Below are 14,342 nucleotides of genomic sequence, written 5' to 3'. Positions count from 1 at the left end.
TTGATAAATGTTAATAGCTGGTTCCTACATGGACTACACAAAGAAGTCCTTGTTCTAGTTGAAATCAGATTATGGAAGGTTTAGGACTATATGTGGCAGTTAAGTTCATATATATATGGAAAGTGACTACATTGCACGTGAAATCTGAGGGTAACAAGTGCAGTACTAGCACCTCCTTACATAACGCAATGCATATTAAGGTCAAAGGGTTGTATATGTCCTAGGGTACAACAAATAAAAATTGAAGGAAAAGGAAAAAGGATGTTTCTTTTATTGCTATATAATTTTTGTACATATGGAAAGTGTTTGTGTATGGAAATACTTATGTATCGAAAGCCACTGATTTCTCCTAATATGGTAAGTGTTTGTATATGGAGAGCACTTATATATGTATGGAAAGCCACTATTTTTTCTAATATGGAAAGTGCTTATGCATGGAAAGTCACTGTTCTCTCCTAGTAAGGTTAGGCTTACGTGCGGTGGTAAAGTCTGCTTGCGACTTGAAGAAGTTAGAGGATTCATCGAAATTATTGTCGATTATTAGACACGTTATCAGGTTAAGCTTGTGGATGCAATATATATATATATATATATATATATATATATATATATATATATATATATATATATATATATATATATATATATATATATATATATATATATATATATATATATATATATATATATATATATAGCCTCATGAATACTTCAAGTCTCGTCTTTAAAGGTTCGACAAGTCATGCACCTCAACAAACCTTGAAGCAGGGGGCATTTGTAAGCACTGAAAATTTAGTCAACTTAGATCCATAAATTAATTTGGATCTTCGAGATGTATTGATCCAAACAAATATTATGGGCTAATATAATCGGGTTTATTATTTAAGTTCAACATCTATGGATTTAATTGAAACACCAATTCAATTGGGCAAGTTAATTTATCTTGTCGGACTTCAGGTGATGAGCCCGCTTCAGTAGCCCAAGGTCCATGCCATGTGTCAAATGATGTGCCGCATCAAGCAAGTCAAGGACCAATAAAATCGTGTCACGTGCATAAGTGACGTAGCATGCCAAGTCAAAATAAGAATCAATCAAGTGTCGCCAAGTGTTCAAATGATATGGTTCAACCAATCATATACATACTCTAGCTCTCCCCTGCAACTATAAATAATTATAGGGGTCTTCATAAGGCCAAAAGGGAGGAAGAAAAACCATAGAGAAGCTGTCATCTCCAAAGGTGATCCGCAAGTCTTGCTCATACTAAGAAGTCTTCGTCTCCAAGTGGTGAGCGGCAAGTTTCCATACCTCCACGTTTGTGATTAAAACTTAGCTCCGCATTCGTGGTGAAATCGCAACAAGTAATCCGTTGTTCAAGAACAAGCAAAACCCTTGATTGACGGTCGTATCGTGAGGAGAAGAATCAGAGGATTGCATCTTTTTATTTAAGATTTTATAAAGAATGTAACCCCAGCACAAATTCTTGAAATCAAATATTATTACTTGTCGCTATTTCTCCTGTCTTGATTATTATTTTTCAGGATTGAAAAGTTAGTCGTTACAGCACGCGACAGTCTAGAGAGGTGAATGGTGTTCAACACCAGCTTTAGCATGCAGGTTCGAGCTTGGTGCAATATTTGCAGAGCGATTTTCTTGTTTTGGAAAAAATAAGACCAAAATATTGTAGGAGTTGGCTTAGTTTTTTAAACAAAAGTAGAACTCTAGGTTGTAGCTTACATTTTTTTCAAAATGACACATATTAAAGTAGGAATTAAAGTATTTGGCGTGAAAAGAAATGTGCCGAACTTGTTTAACTTTTCTATTTATTAAAAGTTGGTTATTAAACAAATCTTACACTTAATTTCTTTTTACCTATAGTCAGTTAAAAGACCAAAACATTATAGGATTTGGCCGAGTTTTTAAACAAAAGTAGGACGCTAGGCTGTAGCTTACATTTTTTTTAAAATGACAGCAAAATATTGATGTATTTGGCTTGCTTTTAAAAGAAAAGTGCCGAACTTGTTTGACTTTTTCTATTTATTAGAAGTTGGTTATTAAACAAATCTTACACAATGTTTAATTTTCTATTTATTAATTTTTGTCACTTGAAGATATATATATACTGGTTATATCTATAATATCCTCACTTCTGAAACTCTTTGAAGAACACTGACTACATAACCAATTAACTGTATCCATGGATTTCTCTCTGATTGCCCTAACACTCGTTAGCTGCTTTGTTTTTTCCTTCTTTCTTCACAAACAATTTTTCTCAGCTAAAACCCATAATAATAAAAGGGTACCAGAAGTTGCAGGAGCATGGCCCATTATTGGCCATCTCCACCTCCTCAGTGGACATCAAATGCCTCACAAACTTTTTGGCCATATGGCTGAAAAATATGGGCCCATTTTCAGATTGAAGCTTAGTGTAAATCAAGTTGTAATTGTAAGTGATCCCAAAAGGGCAATTTGCAGGATTGCCCTTCGCTGGGGGTGGTCTTTAATTTTTACCCCTCAAAATGGCGGTCTTTAAATTCTGCCCTTCAGGTAGAAATTCTGCCTGTACAGCCTAAATTTTGCCTTAAGGTAGAATTTTGCTGGGCAGATTTGCAAAATTCTACCTTGTGATTTTTTTTTTACTGAGTTGGGGTTCGAACCCACAATTTTGGGGTGTTAAGCGAAGGGTAAAATTTAAAGACCATCAATTTGAAGGGCAAAAATTAAAGACCACCCCAAATAAAGGGCAATCCGCGCAAAAAAAAAAAATCCGAAAATACCCAAAGAATGCTTCACCACAAATGACATGGCCTTTGCAAATAGGCCCAAATCCATGGCTTCAGAAATCTTAGGCTACAATTGTGTAATATTTGGGCTTGCTCCTTATGGGCCCTACCGGCGAGAGATAAGGAAGATAGTCACTACTGAGCTCCTTTCCGCTCGGCAAATTACATTATTTAGCCACGTCCGAGAATTTGAAGTGAAATCAGCTATCAAAGAGACTTATGATTATTGGGTGAAAAATAAGAGTAGAAATTTAAATGGTGTTGTGCATATGGAGATTAAGGAATGGTTTGGGAATTTAATTATGAACATTATGATAAAGATGTTATTTGGAGTACGATACACGGGTATTTAGCCTATACATATGTAAAAATAGGGTAAAATTCAGATTGAAAAATAATCACTATCATCAAGTTTCAAACTCAGAGATAAAATTCTCTAGGATATTTTCATGGAGTTGCACATGTGAAATTTAAAGCTTCATAATTATTTTTCAAAGACTTGGCTGAAAAGTGGTCGGTGATTTATACGAAAGTCCTTAAAAGTTAGTACAAGTATGGTAAAAACTTACTCACACTAAACTAGGGGTGTTCATGGTCCAGTTTGACTCGGTTTTTGGCTAAAACTAAACTAAACCAATTAAGGCGGTTTTTTTTTAATATTCAAACCAAACCAAACAAAACCATTATAGTATAAATTCTATCGGTTTCGGTTTTATCAGTTTTGTCGGTTTTATCGGTTTGGTTCGATTTTTACGGGTTGTAATAATATTTTTTATAATGCAAAAAAATTGACAAACTTATTTACAAACTTGCACTTGTTATTTGCACTAACAGTTTAGGTTCTACATTATCTAATATATTTACAAACTTTTGCACATGTCGGTCTCCTTTCTTAATAGTGAAACATCTGACATTATGATAATCTATTGCTTCGTTATGATAGTGAAACTTACTATTAATTGTCACTTTAATTTGACAACATATAGCTTTTCACTGTATGCATTTGCCACATAAGATGTAAGAATATCTTAATAGCAACTGCTGTGTAAGTGTTGTAGGAGTTAAAACAGTAACGTTAAGTAATATGATCCTCTTGTAATATTGTAGTTGCCATTCTGCTTATAAAATAAAAAAACACATACAAGATGAAAGACTAAAGAAGCAATTCATTCAAGTAAAACTTCAGAGACACAAAAATAATTACACAAACAAAGACTAGGGAACATACAAAAAGTAATCAAAAAAGAAAGGGGAAGAAAAAGTTACTGTGATTAAAGCCTCTTGTACTTGATTGTCATTGTGAGAGGAGAATAGAGGTCTACAGGGTTTGGGAGGAAATAAGAGGGAACTGAAAATCTAATGAGGGAAAAAAAATTACTTTATTTTAACTATTCAGTAAGCATTTTTTATTTTACTTTAAACGTAAATGGGCTTGGGGAACATGGGCTAGACTTTTTTCTTGGAATGGTCCAAAATTATGAAGAAGTTAAAAAATAGATAAAGTTTAATAAACATATATAAATATATATAATATTTTTAATATGTATATATTTATCGGTTCGGTTCGGTTTAGTTCGGTTTTCTTTATGGGTAACACCAAACCAAACCAAATGTTATCGGTTTTTAAAAATCTAAAACCAAATCAAACCAAACCAAGCCGGTTTTCGGTCTATTAAGTCAAACCAAGCCGGTTTGGATCGTTTTTTCGTTTTGTCTATTAAATCGGTTTGACTTGGTTTATCGGTTTGGACTGGTTTTTCGGTCTCGTTTGAACATCCCTACACTAAACTGTACTAATTTACCGTAATAAAGCGATAAGTTAAGATGAGAATAAAGCGAATCAATTAAGTAATTAACTGCTCCTGTAATTTAGTGGTAGTTATGTTTGTGAAGGCGTGTCATATATACTTATGGGGATGGGGCTCCTCTCCATTTCTCTGCTCTTCATTTTCCCCAAGTTCTTACTTGGATAAGAAACATGTGTCATGGTTAAAAATTAATGGTTGAGATCTAATTAACCAAATCAAAATCCTAATCATGGTTAGGATAAAAAATATACCATATTGTTGCTTCAAATTTTATTGGAAATCCCATAACTTTAGCTACAGATGTTCATCCATACATACATTAAATACTTTTCTCTCTTTTTCCAGCTTTTGTTACGAGATTTATTTTTTTTTTGAATAGTTCTTTTCTCTTTCTTTGAACAGATGGGAATAAAATTGAGAAATAGTGGACGTCAAATGCTTAGTGGGAGTAAATTCAGTAAGATGACCAATTAATCAATGTATTATATAAAAAAATTAAAAAGAATAAAGAATAATATTTGTATAATAAAAGTCATTTGTACAATTTTAAAATTTGAGTGGCCATTAATTGTTAAAAACAAAAAAGAAAAGAAATACCAAATAGATTAAAAGAGAAAGGGAACAAAACAAATAACTGAGTAAAGATTAACATGACATATAAAAACGAATTAATTGAAGTTTTTAAGTTTTTAAAAGAGGAATTATCGGAAATTATAAAAACTGATAAGGAAATATATATTTATTATTCTAATCATGATTAGAACTTTGCTTTGGTTAATAAATCTCAACCATTAATTTTTAACCATGACATATGTTTCTTATCCAAGTAAGAACTTGGGGAAAATGGAGAGGAGCCCCATCCGTACTTATTGAGGTTGTGTAAACACTCGATGCATATAAATATTTACTGTTCAAATATTATGTTTTGGTACTCATATTTATCACAGAATTTATGAACCATAAAGATTAAATTTTAGATCTAACTCTCCCACAAGTAATGAAGGTGAAAGAAGTAAGGCTCACAAAGCAAACAGAAGATTTTTAGAATTTATGGGAGCCTTTCTTGTGGCTGATTTTTTACCTTATCTAAGACGGCTGGATATAGGAGGCCACGAGAAGGCCATGAAAGAGACTGCTAAAGAAATGGACTCTCTTCTTGAATATTGTTTAGCAAAGCACAGAAGAAAGAGGAAATTAAGAGGAATGAAATCTGGGAATGAAGAAGATTTCATGGATGTTCTGTTGTCCATTTGTGAAGACAAAGATCTTTTTGGTTTTGATGCTGATACCGTTATCAAATCCACATGTATGGTACGTTCCAAGTTAGACATCTAATTTGTTCCAAATTTGTTCTGTTTCTCTACTTAAAAACCACAATAAGATTTGCCTCGTAACAATTAGATTGGTGTCTGTATATAAGAAGGTTATCAGAGACAGTTAAATTAACCGATCTTATTAAACTCGTTGACAATGACAATGTATATAACTTTGATCGTTTTAGACCAAAAAAAATCATTTAGATACAATAAGCACATTTTCAACATATCTTATGTGTTCAATAGGTCACGTCTTTAGTTTAGATATCCAAATGAAAAGTTTTTAACAAATTTAAAGGGTCGTCTACTTATTTTGCTTTTATTAGTGGAATATGGAGCTGATTGCTGAAATTTTGTGTTCAGCTTGGTTGACTCTGTTGTATTACTATGACCATTTCATTAAAAAAGTTAAGTTGCTAGAAAGAACACATTCTTATTTACTTAATTTGACCTCTACGACTCTACATGCTCTGATACTGAAAATGTGTGACCATGTTTAAGCTGTTAGTGAGATCTCACTTTTATTTAGTATAATTTTATTGAGTCTAGCACCTCTACCTACTCATTATATCATATTAAAGTATATGTCCATCTTATCTATAAATTTAAACGGTTAAACACCACTTTCGTATTAACTTAATTTTGTTTTGTCTTCAACAGGCTCTGCAATCGGTAGGTACAGACCCCACGAACGTAACTCTAACGTGGACTCTATCTTTACAACTAAACAACTATCAAGCACTACAAAAGGCCCAAGATGAACTAGACGCTCATGTTGGCAAGACCAGATGGGTCCAAGAATCGGACATCAAGAATTTGGTTTATCTTCAAGCTATTGTGAAGGAACCGTTAGGTTTATATCCAGCCGCACCACTCTTGCTACCCCACGAGTCCATAGAGGATTGTGTTATTAGTGGATACAATATACCAAAAGGCACACACTTATTAGTGAACATATGGAAATTTCATTATGATCCTAAAATATGGCCAAATCCACGCGAATTTAAGCCAGAGAGGTTCTTGACGACTCACAAAGATATTGATGTTAGAGGCAATCACTTTGAGTTGATTCCATTTGGTAGCGGAAGAAGAATGTGCCCTGGAGTTTCTCTGGGCCTTCAAGTTGGAGTCCAGAGCCAAAATGGCATATTTTTACAGCAATTAGACCAAAATAGGTTGTCTTTTTTTTTTTATACCCAAATGGGTATTTCGTTGATCATTCAACGAAATACCCCAGTTACTGTTCATAGCAGCAACTTTTTTTTTTTGCTATTTCGTGGATTGTTCCACGAAATAGCTTTTTTTTAAAATTTTTTTTTGCATTTCGTGGAACAATCCACGAAATAGCTTCTTTTTTTTTTTTTTTTTTAATTTCGTGAAAAAAAAGATTTTTTTTTTACATATCATGACACAATCCACGAAATAGATGTTTTTTTATTTTATTTCGTGAATAAAAAAAGAAATAGGAAATTATAATTTTTTTTTTGTTTTTGCATTTCGTGTATTAAAAAACGAAATAGGATAAATTTTTTTCTAATTTCGTTCGTATAAAAAGGAAATTGGAAAATATATATATATATATATATATATATATATATATATATATATATATATATATATTATTTCGTGTATTAATGAAGGAAATTGATTTGTTTTTTTATTTTTATTTTGCATTTCGTAATCTAATGAACGAAATAAGTTTTTTTTTTTTTTTTTTTTGTATTTAGTGAATAAAAAAACGAAATAGGAAATTATATACATATATATATATATATATATATATATATATATATATATATATATATATATATATTGCATTTCGTGTATTAAAAAACGAAATAGGAAAATAATTTTATTTTCATTTCGTTTATATAAAAATGAAATAGGAATATATATATATATATTTCATTCATGTACCAATGAAATATTTCGTGGATTGTTCCACGAAATGCAAAATAAAAAAATAAAAAAAACATATTTCGTGGAACAATCCACGAAATATAAAAAAAAAAACAGTTTTTTTATATATTTTTGAAATTGATCTTATATATATATATATATATTCCAAATTGATTAAAAGCCATTTTTTAATTTTTTTAAAATATATTTTTCAAAAAACTTAGTGTTTAACTGTAAGGTTATTTTAGTCAACTTTATATATCGAGAAAATTAGTCAGCTTTATTTTCAAAAATTGAAACCGCAGAAGTGAAATTGACATTCACAGATACATTATCCCTGGATTTTTACGTTGAAATCTATTGCGTATCATCATCTTATAAGTAAATAAAACTGAAAATTTCATGCCAATTTGGGGAAAATTTGAAATTGAATGTGATAAAAGGCGTTTTTTTAAAAATCGGCTCGGCCAACCCGCCTAACGGCAGTTTGTGTGCATAGATCTCGGAAAAATACCCAAAATCAAAAAAAAAATCGCGTAAATCGGACGTCCGAGCACAAAGTTATGACCATCTAAAGTTTGACGACTTTACAACTAGTTTTTCTCCCTATATTTTTTAGAATTATATTTATATTTAAAATAAAGTTATGTCTTGACTTTACAACTATTTTTTTTTTCGTTTATTAAAAAACGAAATAAGATTTTTTTTTATTTCGTGAATATATAAATGTTTTTATAAATGAAACACAAAAATATATATATATATATATATTCATCCTATTTCATTGGTACATGAATGAAATATATATATATATATATATATATATATATATATTCCTATTTTTTATTTTCCTATTTCATTTTTTAATACACGAAATGCAAAATATATATATATATATATATGTATATAATTTCCTATTTCGTTTTTTTATTCACTAAATACAAAAAAAAAAAAAAAACCTATTTCGTTCATTAGATTACGAAATGCAAAAAAAATAAAAAAACAAATCAATTTCCTTCATTAATACACGAAATAATATATATATATATATATATATATTTTCCAATTTCCTTTTTATACGAACGAAATTAGAAAAAAATTTATCCTATTTCGTTTTTTAATACACGAAATGCAAAAACAAAAAAAAAATTATAATTTCCTATTTCTTTTTTTATTCACGAAATAAAATAAAAAAACATCTATTTCGTGGATTGTGTCATGATATGTAAAAAAAAAATCATTTTTTTCACGAAATTAAAAAAAAAAAAAAAAAAAAAAAACTATTTCGTGGATTGTTCCACGAAATGCCAAAAAAAATTAAAAAAAAAGCTATTTCGTGGAACAATCCACGAAATAGCAAAAAAAAAAAAAAAAAAAAAAAAAAGAGTTGCTGCTATGAACAGTAACTGGGGTATTTCGTTGAATGTTCAACGAAATACCCATTTGGGTATAAAAAAAAAAAGACAGCCTATTTTGGTCTAATTGCTGTAAAAATATGCCATTTTAGCTCCGGCTAGCTGTGCTGCTACAGGGGTTTGAAATTAAGAGGCCTTCGGATGAACCAATTGATATGAGTGAGAGCTTTGGACTGACAATTCTCAAAGCTTCTCCACTCGATGTTCATCTTACTCCACGCTTGGATTCTAGTCTTTACAAATGAAATGCTGGCCTTTTCTGGTCAAATCAATATATGTAACTATGCCAAGTACCCTTAGCTTGATCCATATCGATGCAACTCCAGGATGCCTTACGTACTAGTTTGTAGAAAAGTAGTTCTAAATCACTGTTTTCATCTCAACAGTCATATCATATCATACGGAAGTATAACCTTCAATAAGTAGCTTCAAACAACATAAATGACCCAGCTTGCACTTGTTTCACTGTATACTAGATTGTTTAAAAGCACTAATGCAAGCTAAGTTTGAAATCTACTTTTGGAAAAGCAAGCAATCCGAAATTTAAATGCCATGAATAAATCTCTCATGGCAGGTCTTTAAATTGTTCATATCATCATATTATACTAAAAGTGGAAAGCTTCCAAGCTTCAAAATTATATTACAATTTTATCCCTTAAGAAATTTTTTAATAAAAACAATAACAATAAAATAAATAGAAGTATGTGTAACGTTGGCTGTTCCTATGACCAGAATATATGTACCATTTTCAGGCTTTTAAAAGGGTATAATATACAAGAATAATTGATTTCCCATTGAATGACAAGTTATAGCTACATTGGATATGATACTCCTATCTCACAAGAAATGCTATAACTTTTCAGCCATTTTTTGACGTGTTCTCTGCATTTCATTACTCTATGAGTTAAATTGCTAACTTTTAAGCTTCCTTATTTATTCCACCATTTTCAAGCTTTTCATTTTCTCTGCATTATTTCCTCATTTAATGTATTTAATTTGGGGTGTTAAGAATAACAACAAATCAACAATTCCAACACATTATATATAATGCAATGGACGAAATTCACTAATCTGAATAAAGCTCCTTCACTCTCGTGACCTGAAACATTCATTTTCCAATTCCATATAAAAAATACTTTTTTACAACATTTTAAGATTTTTTGCGTGTTAGTTGCTTAGACTTCTGAAAGCAATTCTCTTTTAAAGCAATAATGCTGTATTTTTCATTTATGGACAAGTTTTATGTGTATTTTTTGGTGACTTGAATCTGATTTTGCTCTTGCAGTCCGAGGAAACGAGTAACTAGCTTACATTGACCTGCTCCAACAACAACAAAACGAGATCATCATATTCTTTGTCGAATAGAAGTACGTCTCGGATCCAGGGGTTGTGCAGACTGTAGTTAGCTTTACCATTGATTAGCCGTCACTTACAATTTGTTTTGTAAATTGATGTTCTGGCAGAAACTATACATAACATTTGGTCTGCCTTTTTTTTTTTTTTTTTTTTTTTTGTATTGGAGAACATTCTTATATAGTAAAAACTATACACAGTTCATATTAAAAGCTTTCTTAACCTGAGTTGATATTTATGATGCGCTTATCTCCAAACACAAGCTTGTGTAGTTTTGGAGTTGAAACTACGAGATTAGTTACCAAAAAAGAAAATAATTTTAGGCTTTTCATTTTCTCTTCATTACTTCTAATTTGTTGTATTTATTTTTAAGTGTTAAGACTTAAGAATAGAACAAATCAACAATTCCAACATACTATATATATATATATATATATATATATATAAATTATTTTTACTGATTAGCATGGGGTACATGTGCAATGCACGTATCCAGTTACTAGTAGGAGCTAAACACGTATATGGTGGGGAAGTTGGATTATGTTGGACGGGTTGAGTCATAACCCGTTATTTTATACATCTTGAATCAATTCATCTTGATCCAATTAAACATTGGGTGGGTTGGTTATGACTCACATTATCTTGACCCATAAAAATTTGATCCAACTCACCCATTTGACACCTCTAAATACCACTTTCTAGTAAGACTTCATATAATATATCTATGTAATGTGAAGCTTGATGTTATTATCATTAATATAGAACCATCAACTATAGTAGTAGAGAATAGCATGTACACTCTGGTGGAAGTTATAAATTGCTATTTGACACAAATATCAATATTTCGAGTCATTTACCCTCGATTTCTTAGTACTTTAATTGCACTTTGTCCGTAATCCTCTCTAACTTTTTGAATGATGGGCAGGTTGAACGTGTGTTGTAAGTATTGAGAGCTAGGGTCTGAGCTCTCAGATGGACTATATAACTTACATTCGAGGGATCAGCAACTCATTTTGCATGCACAAAATATTGTTGCAGGAAGATAGTAGGCCCAGTGTTGAAAATCAGAGAAGGCTGAACCCAATCACGAAAGAGGCGGTGAAAAAAGAAGTGATTAACTGGTTTGACACCTGCATTATTTACCCCATCTCAGACAGCAAGTGGGTGAGCCCTGTTCAATGTGTCCCGAAGAAAGGGGGACAGACTGTGGTGAAGAACGAAAATGATGAGCTGATACTTAAGAGAATGGTCACTGGTTGGCGGATTTGTATTGATTATCATAAGTTAAACACTGCAACCAGAAAAGATCACTTCCCTTTGCCCTTCATGGATCAGATGTTGGATCGGTTAGTCTTGCGCGATTATTATTGTTTCCTGGATGGCTATTCGGGTTACAACCAGATTATGATTGCACCCGAAGATCAAGAGAAAACCACTTTCACCTATCCTTGTGGCACTTTCGCATTTCAAAGGATTCCCTTTAGATTATGTAATGCTCCAAGTGCTTTCCAGATATGTATGATGACTATTTTCACCGATATGGTGGAAAAATATGTGGAAGTATTCATGGACAATTTCTCGGCCTTAGGTGATTCTTTTGATGATTTTCTTGCGGCATCTGGATGCGGTGTTGGCTTGATATAAAGAAACGAATTTGGTACTTAATTTGGAAAAATGACACTTTATGGTTTGAGAAGGCATTGTTCTCGGACATTAGGTGTCAAGCAAGAGCATTGAAGTTGACAGGGCTAAAATAGAGGCAATCGAGAAAGTGCCACCTCCTATATCCCCTTGATGCTAATCATGAAAGGAAGAAGAGGCTCTAGGACGATAGCAGATTTTTTATTTGGGATGAGCCGTATCTGTACAAAATTAGCCCAGGTCAGTTGGTGAGGAGATGTGTTCCAGCAGAGGAAGTGCATGCCTTTCTTGAGAGCTGTCATTCGTTGCCTTATGGTGGCCATCACAGTGGTGACAAAACAGCAGCTAAGGTACTTCAATCGGGTTTATATTGGCCAACACTGTTTAAAGATGCTCATGCTTTAGCAAGAGAGTGTGACAATTTTCAGAGAACTGAGAACATCTCAAAGCGTCATGAAATGCCATTAAAGAGTATCTTGGAGATTGAGGTGTTTGATTGCTGGGGAATTGATTTCGGGCTCTTCATTTCGTTAAAGAGGAACAAGTATATCCTTGTTGCAGTTGATTACGTGTCAAAGTGGGTGGAACCAATTCTACTCCTAACAAATGATGCCATTGTAGTGGCTAGATAACATCTTTACACATTTTGGAACCCCGAGGGCCATCATCAGTGATCAAGGTACGCACTTCTACAACAGGTTATTTGACAAATTGTTGGCAAGTATGGGGTGAAACACAAGGTGGCGAGTGCATACCATCCTAAGACCAGTAGTCAAGTGGAGGTGTCCAATCGTGAGATCAAGCGAATTCTTGAGAAGACGGTGAGAGTTAATCGAAAAAAATGTCACTAAAGCTTGATGACGCTATTTGGGCCTATAGGACTGCTTACAAAAATCCTATTGAAATTTCTTCATATAGGTTAGTTTTCCGTAAATCATGTCATCTCACTTCTCCATATAGGTTAGTTTTCCGTAAATCATGCCATCTCCCCTTAGAGCTTGAGCATAGAGCATACTGGGTGATAAAGAAACTGAACTTAGATAAGGAAGCAACAGGTGAGAAAGGTTTGTTGCAGCTGCACAAGTTTCATTCACACGCATATGAGAACACAAAACTCTACAAGGAGAAGGCCAAAAGAATACATGACAAGCACATCCAACACCGCGAGTTTGAGCCTGGGCAGTTAGCCTTGTTGTATAACTCAAGGCTCAAGGTGTTTGGTGTTTGGTGGAAAGTTGAAAAGTAAGTGGTTTGGGCTGTTTGAGATAGTGTATGTGACAGCACATGGAGAGGTTGAGTTGAAGTCGCTAGATTCTGACAAGACTTGTGTCACGACCCAACCCCGTGGGCCGCGACCAGTGCCCTAGCTGGGCACCTATACGTACCCGATACCCAAATTAGCATATTATCAGAATAATAATATAGTAATAACATTAATGGATGCTACAGAATTTAGCAGAAGAGCAGACTTGGCACACAGAAGCCGATAAGGCTATCATAAAACAAAACATCCCAAACATATGTACAGAACCCACACAGATATATCCACAGACCTCTACAGAACATATCATAATCATAAGACGGGACAGGGCCCCGTCATACCCAGAACAATATACATATCCAGATAACAGTGACAGACTGTACCAAAAGATGGGCTCTGAAGAAGAGAGCGCCCCAAGATAGCAGAAGTGGGATCCTAAACAGATGGATCAGCGAACCTATCGTCTGTACCTGCGCGGCATGAAAACGCAGCCCCCGAAGGAAGGGGGTCAGTACGAAATATGTACTGAATATGTAAAGCGGAATCACAGAAGTCAAATCATAATGGTTACAGAAAATGAGTACAGAATCCAGAGTGTCAAATGCATATTTCCAAAACAGACAGAATGCGTACAGAAACATATGTCATATCATATCATATCCGGTCCCTGCCACGGGACTCGGCAGACAGAATGTGGCCACCCTCCCGACGCTGGTGCCACTATACAGAGGAATCAGAAAAAGGGGCGTGGCCCCGTATCATATAATGTCATATCAAAATGGCCATAACAGATCAGATCAGAATAGGCGGACATGACACATCATACTCCACAGACCCATGTACGCGTATACCTGCCCCCTCACATCGGG

The 14,342-nt window shown here is 33.2% G+C and overlaps 2 protein-coding genes across 2 annotated transcripts; both read left to right on the top strand.

Annotated features, from left to right (window-relative positions):
* The first annotated feature begins 2,191 nt into the window (after positions 1 to 2,191).
* Positions 2,192 to 9,570, top strand: LOC132608063 (cytochrome P450 CYP82D47-like). The gene is made up of 5 exons (XM_060322137.1): positions 2,192 to 2,461; positions 2,762 to 3,125; positions 5,592 to 5,899; positions 6,565 to 7,032; positions 9,311 to 9,570. The coding sequence occupies exons 1-5, from the start codon at positions 2,195 to 2,197 to the stop codon at positions 9,461 to 9,463; spliced, it is 1,560 nt and encodes a 519-aa protein (XP_060178120.1). The 5' UTR covers positions 2,192 to 2,194; the 3' UTR covers positions 9,464 to 9,570.
* A 3,483-nt stretch (positions 9,571 to 13,053) lies between these two features.
* LOC132608062 (uncharacterized) lies at positions 13,054 to 13,458 on the top strand. The gene has a single exon (XM_060322136.1). It carries the CDS (start codon positions 13,054 to 13,056, stop codon positions 13,456 to 13,458), a length of 405 nt encoding a protein of 134 aa, XP_060178119.1.
* The last annotated feature ends 884 nt before the right edge of the window (positions 13,459 to 14,342 follow it).

The sequence above is a fragment of the Lycium barbarum genome, chromosome 8 (assembly GCF_019175385.1).
Source record: "Lycium barbarum isolate Lr01 chromosome 8, ASM1917538v2, whole genome shotgun sequence".
Classification (NCBI taxonomy): Eukaryota; Viridiplantae; Streptophyta; class Magnoliopsida; order Solanales; family Solanaceae; genus Lycium; species Lycium barbarum.
This window is presented reverse-complemented; position numbering and strand designations above follow the sequence as displayed.

Coding starts and splice junctions, on each gene's coding strand:
- LOC132608063 (XM_060322137.1), top strand. CDS start 2,195: ATGGATTTCTCTCTGATTGCCCTAACACTCGTTAGCTGCTTTGTTTTT. Junction 3,126..5,591: donor ATTTGGAGTACGATACACGG/GTATTTAGCCTA, acceptor CAAGTAATGAAG/GTGAAAGAAGTAAGGCTCAC. Junction 7,033..9,310: donor CTCTGGGCCTTCAAGTTGGA/GTCCAGAGCCAA, acceptor ATGCCATTTTAG/CTCCGGCTAGCTGTGCTGCT.
- LOC132608062 (XM_060322136.1), top strand. CDS start 13,054: ATGTCACTAAAGCTTGATGACGCTATTTGGGCCTATAGGACTGCTTAC.